Source organism: Stenella coeruleoalba, assembly GCF_951394435.1.
Source record: "Stenella coeruleoalba genome assembly, chromosome: 12".
Lineage (NCBI taxonomy): Eukaryota > Metazoa > Chordata > Mammalia > Artiodactyla > Delphinidae > Stenella > Stenella coeruleoalba.
Genome location: NC_137158.1, coordinates 69175666 through 69187819, shown reverse-complemented (window position 1 = coordinate 69187819; position 12154 = coordinate 69175666). Strand labels below are relative to the sequence as shown.

The 12154-nt window shown below is 41.7% G+C and overlaps 1 protein-coding gene across 3 annotated transcripts in view; it reads right to left on the bottom strand.

Annotated features, from left to right (window-relative positions):
- The window catches only part of AIG1 (androgen induced 1), a 237624-nt gene that overhangs the window by 40686 nt on the left and 184784 nt on the right, over positions 1-12154 (bottom strand). For all 3 annotated transcript variants that reach the window (XM_079939224.1, XM_079939222.1, XM_079939223.1), the window contains one exon: positions 662-777. In XM_079939224.1, the coding sequence (XP_079795350.1) occupies positions 662-777 (116 nt within the window). The remainder of the gene's footprint in view (positions 1-661; positions 778-12154) is intronic.

Genomic DNA, 12154 nt, shown 5'->3' with positions numbered 1-12154 from the left:
AAAACATGGTTAGAACTGAAATGAAAGTGAAGTAAACTCAACAGGCAAAAATTCTTTTATCAGATAAATTTGGCACCTCACACTTGGGGCTTATTCATGCCCAACAGACAAAGTAGAGATTTCCTGCTATGTATTTACCCCAATTTTTCAAAACAAAACCATTAAATGCATGCTATATGTAATAGCGAATTCTGGAAAAGGTTTTAAACTGACTCAGGAAAATGTACATTTTCACTTGTTTCACTTAGAGGATAGAAGTCACTCCTCTAAGAGGTCATTTCTTCTGTCCTCATTTGCATTTGCTGCAACTCCCTCACTCCCAAAAAAAGCAACAACAACAAAAAATCCCAAGCAAAAAAGCCCTTAAGCAATAAAACTGATGTCCAAGAAAAACATTTAGTTTGAAAAAGAGTTGAAAAATGTAGCCTTGGAAGAACCACTGCTTACATGGAATTGTTCAACAAATTCCTGTTGTGTGAGGTTTGGCATATACTTTCTAAAAATATAAGCATCTGGGGAAATGAGACAAAGCCCAGGTCTTGGACCAAATGAGGCACGCAGTGTGAATCTGTTAGTGATTATATCCATAATGAAATATGTGCCCAAATTTAGCAGTGCAAAATCTAATACAGTAAGAAAGCCCAGCAGGCACTGTCCTTACCATAATATATAGCCAACAGAGAAGGTACATATGGCGGCCAGTCCGCTGCTCCTGCTGGGATACGCATGGTGTGATGTCCTCATCTCAATTAATATAAAGGGCAAAACCGTCGTGTGCTGAAAAAGAACAGAGACCAGGTGACACAGGTTCTTATCATCACCCCTAATTAGCTATTTGTCTTCAGTAGGAGAATGGATAGTGTCAATTTCTATCAAAAGTGCCACAGCAGAGAGCAGTATACGGCTCACCTAGGAGGTAGAATGGACGTGAAAACATGCAGTCTGTCAGTTGCTCCCCTTCTTTTTCTTTTATATCTTAACGCTTAAAATTGTATTTTCTTTATGCCCGTTACAGGAAATTATAGAAATTATAGAAAGATATATAGGGAAAAAAGTTGGAACATAAGAAAGGAATAAAAACTACGACTGTTAATATTTTGCTACACGTTCTTTTCCCTCACTCTTTGTGCATATTATTTATACACAGCTAAGAAGTTAAGATCATACCGTGCATGCAGTTTTGTTTGGGATTATAGCATGAGACTTTTTGATATGCAATTATAGAAATACTTCTAGAATATAAACGCTGACCACAGCTGCTTAAAACTCCATTTTATAGATGTACCAACATTTACTTATTTACTTATTTATTTATTTTTGGCCGAGCAGCTTGTGGGATCTTAGTTCCCCGACCAGGGGTTGGACCTGGGCCCCAGTGGTGAAAGTGCCGGGTCCTAATCACTGGACCGCCAGGGAATTCCCTGACCAACATTTATTTAACTGATTCTTTTTTTTTTTTTTGTGGTATGCGGGCCTCTCACTGTTGTGGCCTCTCCCGTGGCGGAGCACAGGCTCCGGACGCGCAGGCCCAGTGGCCATGGCTCACGGGCCCAGCCGCTCCGCGGCATGTGGGATCTTCCCGGACCGGGACACAAACCCACGTCCCCTGCATCGGCAGGCGGACTCTCAACCACTGCGCCACCAGGGAAGCCCTCTGTTATTGTTTTAAAACAGTATAATTAGCTCTGAAGGGAACCACACAAAATGTACATGTGTGTTAAAACAGAGACAGTATGTATTTTAAAGATCTATTTTATTGGGTTTTTTTCACTATAATCTAGTCACCTCAGATAACATTGGCCTGGAATTTCAGCAACAATTTGAGATGCCAACAACAGTTTTACAATAGTGCGTTCATGTAAAATTCAAATATATAGTTAGCCCTAAGGCCAAGACTTATCGAATCAACTGTAGAAGAAAAATACCTGCAAATGAAACGTTTACACTGAAGATAATGCTGACTCTTAATAGCCTGTGTGGGTTGTAGAATGATGATGTTATTTTTGACTCATTAATATTAAAAAATATCTAAGCTCTACCTCTTCCTCCATTGCTCCAAACTGAGTAAAAATTCACTCATTTTTCTATAAAGTTATATAAGTTCAAATAACTAACCTGAATATTCTTATCCAGTTATCCAGTTAACTTTATTTTACCTAGCCTACTTGCTGATCATCAGATGTCATACCTGGAAAGCTTAGGATGTGCTTTGGTGATGCCAGGCAAAAAAAAAAAAATCTCTTTGAAAGATGAAAATCTCTCCAGATCACTCCATTTCTGGCATCATCACCACTAAAAAGGAGCTACTTGTTCCATAAGTGAGGACAAGAGATCTTTTGGTGCCTAGCTGTGCCTATGTCAGTCTGGCCAGCAGCAAATGTCATATGAGGGTAACAGTTTATCATCAAGAATTTACAGGCACTGAAGAATGTGTATCTGCCTTTCTAAAAATTTATAATGCAAATTATGTTTACTGATAAACAGTATATATTAACAAAGGTAAAAATAGTGCAAAATATTTATAGCGAATATGTTTCCCTGAAGGTAGCTGAAGTTTTATGAACTAAAAAAAAAAAAAAAAAAATCGGTAAAAAAATCTACAAAAGGTCTTGCTGAATCTCTAAGTAACCTTTGGTAGCTAATTGTGACTCAAAATCTGTAGCAGCAAGAGGGATAATTATTTTAGAACTAGGAGTACACGAAATTCAGTTCTAATCCACTCCCAGGCAACACTCTGCTTCAATGACTTAAGAACCAGCAAGGAAATAGTCAACTTCATGTAAGACCATCAGCTGGACAAGAATGGTAAGCTTATGTTTTGTTCACTGTGGTATTTGTAGCACTTAAAAAAGAGCCTGGCACATAGGAGGGGCTCAATGAATATTGGTGCAGATAATTTAATCTTCAAAACCATATCTTAAGTGGGAGTTACCAACTCCATCCTGCAGATGAGATAATAAGGACTCATAAAAGGTAATTGTCTTGCCCAAGATCACAGAGCTATTAAGTCTGGAGAGGGTTCAAGACCAATTCCGTCTGTCTCCAAATTCCATGCTCTGCTTTCTATATTAGAATTATATCTTTAGAAGATATCAGAGTTAAATAATCTTTGACTCAAAAAACCTGTGGGAGTGCATGACTGAAGATCACTTACGATGTCTCTCAACAGACAAGAACTATTTTTTGGTTGAGCCTCAAAATAAAAAGATTTTCACTGTGAAAAACGTATTTTACTAAATGAGTTCTTTCCTGTGGCATACAGCATTCTGAATAATATTATATGGAGGAAGGGACCCACAAATGCAAAGTGCCTACTAAAGTCAAAAGTCCTAATGCAGTCCTGTCTCACGCTACTTGAGTTTTAAAACAAAAATTATTTTCTTAGTCAATTCACATTTTTTCTTAAATAAATCTATTTAAAGGAAAACTTATGAGATGTATAAACTCTCATAAATGGAACACATTAAGAAAGATAACCACAAAAACAAATACAATGAAAACTAATTGATCTTAATAAATGTTTGATAGACATGTTTGCCTGTTTGATTCTGAGGCCTGCTAAATAGGGTTGTTAGTCAGTATTAGAGGGGCATTAAAGACATGCTAGAATGCAATACAGACTCTTCTAAATGAAATCAGAAGGACTGAAAGATAATTGAGGGAGAACTACCTTTTCACCAGGTGATTCAATAGTATTTAATGCCAGGCCCCTGTACCACATAAATTATCTCACATACAATGAGAGACACACCTATGCACTGGAACAGATTATCTGTAAATTGTAGCTGTACCTTCTAAATGCTAAATTATTTGATTTATGAACAGGTGTTCTTTTGCCAGAAAAATGGAAAGACAGATGAGTAGGAAGTTTAGGTATTGATGGAGGAACTTAATGGTATTTAACAAGATTAAAGAAATGAATTTACATGACACAAGAAGGATCTGGACTTGCTATGGGGAAAAATATTTTCATTATCTGTGATGGCATTCAGTAGCCTATAAACTAAAGAGAAGTTTTATAATAAACTCTGCTGTGGAATAAATAGAAGGATAAAAATATATGCTGTGTGACAGTACAGATTCAGGCAAGTGGAGCGAATGAATTATGGGAGCACTCCAGATTACTTTAGAGCTCTAGCAACTGTGGCTGCAGTCAGAGTGTACAACACAAAAAATATCAGACAAGATTTGAGGACTCTGTTCACCTGCCATTTCTCTGGTCTTTCTCCTTCTCTCCAAAGTATTTTTTTTTTTTAAATAGAAGAGTACTGCTATCATACCACATGAACAAAGATTAAAAATTGTTTCAGTGAACAGTGGGATACATGTATCTTTTTGAATAGCCAGGACATGGAAGCAACCTAAATGTCCATCAACGGAGGAATGGATAAAGAAGATGTGGTACATATATACAATGGAATATTACTCAGCCATAAAAAAGAACAAAATAATGCCATTTGCAGCCTCATGGATGGGCCTAGAGATTGTCATACTGAGCGAAATAAGTCAGACAGAGAAAGACAAATATCATACGATATCGCTTGTACGTGGAATCTAAAAAAATGGCACAAATGAACCTATTTACAAAACAGAAATAGAGTCACAGATGTAGAAAACAAACTTATGGTTACCAAGGGGGAAGCGGGGGAGGGATAAATTGGGAGATTGGGATTGACACATACACACTACTATATATTAAATAGATAACTAATAAGGACCTACTGTATAGCCCAGGGAACTCTATTCAATATCCTGTAATGATCTATACAGGAATACAATCTAAAAAAGAGTTGATATATGTATATGTATAACTGACTCACTTTTCTGTACAGCAGAAACTAACACAACATTGTAAATCAACTATTTGCCAATAAAAATGAATTAAAAAAAAAAGACAAAAAGGGGCTTCCCTGGTGGCGCAGTGGTTGAGAGTCCGCCTGCTGATGCAGGGGACATGGGTTCGTGCCCAGGTCTGGGAGGATCCCACGTGCCGCGGAGCGGCTGGGCCCGTGAGCCATGGCTGCTGAGCCTGCGCGTCCGGAGCCTGTGCTCCGCAACGGGAGAGGCCACAACAGTGAGAGGCCCACATAACGCAAAAAAAAAAAAAAAAAAGACAAAAAGGATTGTTTCTTCCTTGGAAGCAAAAGCAGCTTTTGAACACGAGGTGTGCCAGACCAGCCCCTGCCTACCTGGATAATGAGAGAGCCGGCAACCCCATATCCACTTATTTGCATCTGTAGAGTACAGGCAGACCTCTGGGAATGTCCTCAAAGTAATGGATGCATCAAATCGCTAAAAATGAGATTGGGGCTTCCCTGGTGGCGCAGTGGTTCAGAGTCCGCCTGCCGATGCAGGGGACGCGGGTTCGTGCCCCGGTCCGGGAAGATCCCATGTGCCGCGGAGCGGCTGGGCCCGTGAGCCATGGCCGCTGAGCCTGCGCATCCGGAGCCTGTGCTGCGGCATTTGGTTTACTGGCTTCCAGTGGAGTAGTGCTCATGGTGGTCCCCACGACGGTAGACCACATTTCTTGCCTTTATGGGTGTCAGGATATCTAGTTTTTCTTATATCCTATGACAACTTTTTTTTTTTTTAATTTTTATTTATTTATGGCTGTGTTGGGTCTTCGTTTCCGCGCGAGGGCTTTCTCCAGTTGTGGCAAGCGGGGGCCACTCTTCATCACAGTGAGCGGGCATCTCACTATCGCGGCCTCTCTTGCTGCGGAGCACAGGCTCCGGACGCGCAGGCTCAGCGGCCATGGCTCACGGGCCCAGCCGCTCCGCGGCATGTGGGATCTTCCCGGACCAGGGCTCGAACCCGTGTCCCCTGAATTGTCAGGCAGACTCTCAACCATTGTGCCACCAGGGAAGCCCCTATCCTACAACAACTTTTGATCGTAAATAAAAAGTTGAAGGATGGCTGTGCGTGTGTGTGTGTGTGTGTGTGTGTTTGTGTGTACGTGTTCAGAGCACCTGCATTCTTGTGGGTACTTGCCTGCAGGCAGGGCTAGAGGTGTGACCAGACTTAATGGGGAGGATGCGGTGAGGGAGAGTTCTTATGATGTCCTAACAATTGACAGGTATATCATAAATAAAAATAATATGGAAAACTGCTCTAGGATACAGAAAGGTAAAATTAATAATTCTTATTAATTTCATATTGTAACATGAATATTTTGTTCCTTTGCTCCCCCCACCCCTTAACCACATCTAGAGTAAAAGGGGATTAAAATAGACATTTTTGTGCTGTAATAAAGCAAGAAGGAATTTCCAAGTTTGAAGATAAAGCCCATCGTGTTAGCAAAATGTGTTCTAAAACGATAGGAAGGGTGACATGAGAAAGACTGGCAAAAAAAAAAAAAAATCACAAAACACTAACTGATGCTAACCTTTGCAAATCTTCCAGGCTCTCCAAATAAGGCAAACGTTTGATGAACGCAGGGAAAAGCAGCGTTGGGTGGGGCATGCACAGAACTGGGGTGGGGCTTCCCCTGGAACAAGCATAACTTCAGAGTCAGTGGATGTGAGGACACGGCAATGTCATCCCAGGAAGCTTGGAAACAAAGCTGATGCAGGCTCTAAAAAACCTACATTTTTAACTCTGAAACCCTGACCAAATGTTTTATCCTGCCACCAGAAACTGTCGTTATTAATTTTACTGATGGGTCAGCTCAGGATTCGCCACCTTCCCTCACTCTCGTCACAGTAGGGATATTTTAGTGCTTTGAGTGACAGAAAACTGCCCGTTTTAACCTCAGTAGTTTCCAGTCTCCAGGAGTCAAATGGAACTTTCCCACGTCACGGGCCTCCCTCTCCTAAGGGCTGAGGTGCTGGTTTTAATGTGGTGATGCCGGTACAATATGACACAGAATCTCCCCAGAAACTGCCAGAGCTTTTTAAATTGTGCCTTTCCTGTGTGGTGTTGGATACCCATTCCTGCCGGCTGTCAAATCCGTCTGAGATGCGCTTACACGGGCATCTCAGAATGACGTTAGAAAAGTGACCCAGGGGCAGGACTCAGATTCAGGTGGAACCAATATTTATTAAGTGCCAATATGTTCCAGGCATTTCCAGAATGCTTTATGGACTCATCCAGTTCTAACATTAGCCCCGACAGCTCTTAGGATATGGTTTTAATAATTAGGCCAAATAAACAAAAGAGTGCCACGCATTAAACCAAGCCATGCATATCCTTGCAATTAAGAGCAAATGATGCATTACAGAAACAATTACGCTAAGACAGTGGCATCATTTTACTGGGCTGTTATTTTTGCATTTAAAAAGCATTTTTAATATGACTTGAGAGAAGTTAATATCTCTTCCTGAATCTTCCTAATGAAGGTATCCACAAGGTGCCAAGCGTCTGTGGCATTACTGGGGGGCTCCAGAGTGGTGTCTTCTTTTCAGCCCAGCAGCCTGTGGGCCAACAAAAGGAATTCTTCTTTTTGTGAATGTGAGTCCAGAATTAACCCATGTTGTACCTTAAAACGTAACAGCGACTTGAAAATGACCTAATATTCACTTCTTCCGTGAACATTTCACAATTAGCGTTTGGGGTTCTCACAGAAGAGCACCCCGAATTACTGCCCGCAGATGATCAAGGGATTATAATATGATGAGATGCATTCAGACGTGCAGACTCGCAACAGTGCAATGGTCAGAGGGATCTGGTCTGCTAGGGCGGGTTGAGGGAAGGATTCATGCAACAGGAGACATTTCAACCGGGTTTTTATGTGTGACTAGGGCTTCACAAGCAGAAGAAAGGTTCAAGGAAGAAGTTCATTCACAAGGCCAAGAAGAAGAAATAGTGTGTGGAGCACAGTACAGACCACCGAGGGACTGTCACCGCTGTAGGACAAGAAAGAGCATGAAGACTTAAGTCTGGACAGGTGAGGTAGGCAGAAGTCATAATGTGGAAGACTTGTATATGGACTTTGTCCTGTAAGAAGCAGAGCTAGCTCTATAGGCTTAAACTCCTCCATAGGGTTGAAGGTATACAGACACAGGAGAAACATATTTGGGTATTAATAGTAGAAAGAGCAAGCTGGAGGCTGGGTGGAGGACGGACTGCAGAGAGGAGAGCTTTATCTACCGACATACTCCTCTCTCCTTCCTCCTTTCCTTCCTTCTCGCTCTTTCCTCAAGAAATGGCCTTGATTCTCTCCATCACTTCCTTCTAGGTCTTCCTCAGCATCCCCTCTCCCCTACCTCTCCTCAGCCTGCTTACCTACACTTTCCCCGTTTCTACTCTTTTCTCTTTTACTTTAATAATTACCATAATACTGAAAACAGCATAGGGGAAAGGTTAAAAAAGAGAGCTAGTCTTAATTGTGGCAAAGCATATATATGATAGGTAAACACGGTAATCAGTTCATTCATCCCTCTGTGTCGTATGTTGCTTCCCCCGTCATTCATTTATGTGCAGAAATACACAGTGATAAGAATGGCTACCATTTCCTGAGCTACTAAAACAAGCTCAGTTCTATGCTAAACATTTTGCACCAGCATCATGTTTAAATCTTAGAGCAACTCTAATGAAATTGTTTTTTTGTTTTTTTGCGGTACGCGGGCCTCTCACTGTTGTGGCCTCTCCCGTTGCGGAGCACAGGCTCCAGACGCGCAGGCTCAGCGGCCATGGCTCACGGGCCCAGCCGCTCCGCAGCATGTGGGATCTTCCCGGACCGGGGCACGAACCCGCGTCCCCTGCATCGGCAGGCGGACTCTCAACCACTGCGCCACCAGGGAAGCCCCGAAATTGGTATTTTCACTTTCATTTTATAAATGAAGAAATGGAGGAACAGAGGGATTAACTTGTCAGAGGTCATGTAGAACTAGTAAACGGTGCAGGCAGCCTCGGACCTCAGATCTACCAGATCATAAATCTGTTTTTACTGTGACACACACGGCTCCCCAAGCTTGCTTGTTTGTTCATTCATTAAATGCTGATTGTATTCCTGCCATGTGCCACTCACGATTTCAGGTATTTAAATATATCCCAGAACAGAGCAGACAAAGATCCTTGCCCCAACAGACGGCTGGCTGTTCTTGGGAATGCATTTCAATTAGGCTAATACAAACGTGGAGTCTCTCAGCTCAGAAAAGACCAAATTCATTAGGGCTGCATGAGGATTGTATGAGATTCTATAGTAAAAGTGGCTTGTACAGTATATACAAAAAATAATTTATTTTTTGGGATATTCCTCACTTAAGACAAAGTGCTGCATAATGTCATCTAATATCTACTGCGTGCCGGTCCTCTACACGGATTAAAGTCATTTACGTCTCACATCGCTCCTCTGAGGCGTATGTTAACATCAATTCTGTTTTACAAAAACTGAGGCACAGAGTTGAGAAGTTGCTTGAGGTTACCAACTGGAAGGTGGTGGGTTTGGGCTTAGACTTGGGCAATTTGGCTTCTGAGCTTATCCTTTAACGGTGATGCTCTATGACCTGTGAAGCCCTTGGGAAGACGTGAGGATTGGGAACAGTCAATGGAAGAACAGGTACAGGGAAGGGAAGCTCTTGGTCTCATGGCTGTGCCTGCGAGAAGGAGCCTGGCCCTTCCCTCACCCAGCCATTCACCTCAGGGGGACTCAGGGGCTGCGAGATGAGTGGCCTCTGCACCCAAGTTTAAAAGGCAGGCTGTCAGACCAGGCTTTGTGCTCATGTTTGGGGATAAATCCCATGGGTACTAAGGGCCTCAGGTAGGCAGAGCGGCAGGAATAAGAATAACCCCAATCCGCTGACACAGACAGGCACTCTCTGAGATGCTGCTGGTGTTCGTTTCTTGCCTTTTCTTTGGTCTACTCTCCTTAAAAGTACTTGGAAAGCATTTAGTGGGTGGGTTGAAGAGGGGTGGAAGGAAGAGCAATGGAAGATACAGTCTCAGTAGAAGGCAAGGGAAGGGAAATTTAATCAAATGTTCCTGTCATCAGTAAACTTTACAGCACACAGTCAAGTTCAGGGAGCAAGTATAGAAAAATGAAACTCATTATTAGGAGTGCTCTGAAATTAAAAAAGAAACTGAAAAAATAAGAAACTAGGATTGTAATGTTATTCATATTCTCCTCAAAAATTATTTCGAGCTCCACAGAATCCACCCATGCATGCACATCTGCATCGTCCCCTGTCAGAGCATTATTCTGACCACTTGATTCCCTTCTCTAAAAGATTCTCAGTATCTTCAGAACAAAATCCAAGTTTCTTAGCATTGCCTTCAGAGACTTACTCTCTATCGGACTCAGCCTGCTTTTCTAGACTAATCTCATACTGTTCTGTACTGGCAACTTCACTGTTCCACCAAGAGGATTTCCATGGCCATGGCTTTGCTCATGCTCCTCTCTCTGACTGCAATCCCCTTGATATTTGGGACCTTCTCTTTAGTACACACTCAAGGCAAGGTCATTTTCTGCTCATCAGAGAACCATCCCTCACAGATCTCTGCCCCTTCACAGCTAGGTGGGGCCGTTGGGACGAGTTCTGGTCAACGGGCTGTTATTAACAGGAGTGATGTGGACACTATTCTAGGCCGATGCAGCTGTGAAGATACTGAATATTAATATGCCACATAATGCTACAGTGAACACCAAGGAAGGGGACCCTGAGGCGTGGGGAACACTTCTTTAGGGAGAAGAAACAAGCTTTACTGACCGCTGTACACTCAGCTCTCTTCTCCGTGCAGGCAACTTAACAGGGTCTCAACAAACCTTTGTTCAAGGACCATGATAGTATGACTTTCCCTTAGGTAAACCCTATTTTCCATTAGTTTTACTATTTAAAAAAAAAAAAACCCTGGCAATTTAAGATGAATAAAAAAATAAGTTCCTGGATGCTGTATATAAATAACTTAAAAAGTACCTTCATCTTGAAGGTACAAAAATTATAATTTTCTATTACAGAAAGGAAGGGGACTACTTTGCCCCAAACCATATTCATCTGGGACTAAGTCCCCCAACTAAAGCTACATGTTCACAAAATGTAGAGAGGCATTAATTCTTTTGAAGTGAGAGAATAGTAACACATTTCCATCAACTTTGGTAATTTCCCCGCACTCTTCCACCACAGCACACAAGCAGATTTCCATGGTCCTAAAGAACCTTCTTCACTGAGTCTTCAAATACAATGATTTCAAATGGTTTTAATTTAGTCTTGTTTATGATAAAATAAATGTTATTCTGATTGATTGGCAAACGTTTATTGATTGCAGCAATAAGAGCAATTATGTTTGACATGAAGACGTTATAAAATCTATAACCCAAACCTTTAAAGCCCAATTTGAAATGTCAAATTTGACTTATGAGAACGAGTTATAATCCTGCTTCACGCAAAAAGCATTAAGTTAATGCTGGAGCAAAGTACTGTGGCCAAGTGTGCGTTGGCATAATTAATCAGGGATATTTCAGAAAAGAATCATCTCCAAGAGGTTATTGATTTATTGTCACGACACATTTTTCTTACGGCTGCGAGGGTGCTCTGGAGCTACGATGCACTGGCATGCATTTTTCAGTGACTAAGCCTTGATCTGTCCTCCTGGATTCCTGCCATCTTCACTGACATCTGCAAACACTCACATTTGACAGCCTCATGCCTGAGACTGGTGGCTTCCAAGTTGATTAGGATTAGTTCAGAGGGGTTTTGGACTAGACTGAGTGTAATCGAAAGCAGAGAGCCGTGAGTCTCCAGAGAGTGACATGCACCCTGCCAATGGCATCATGTTAATAGAGAATGTGCATGTGCGCACACACACACATGCAAACACACATATGCATACACCATAAGGCATATGCAAACACATCCATGCAAACACACCCAGACATACACACATGCAAACACATCCATGCATTCACGTGCATGCATACACACACATACACAATGCAAACACACACATATCCACGCAAACATATCCACGCATATACCCCCCCCACATCCATGCAAACACACACCCATACATTTACACACGCATAAACCCACATATACCCATGCAAACACACACGTACACACACCCATACGTATACATACACAAATGCACACACACAGACATACCAACAAACTTAAGGAATGGGGAAGATTTCAGTTTTAATCTTGAAGTTCATCTCTATTATCTATTAAATTAAATTCAAGCTTTTGCAGAAGCACTATTCAACACATATAGATGTAGC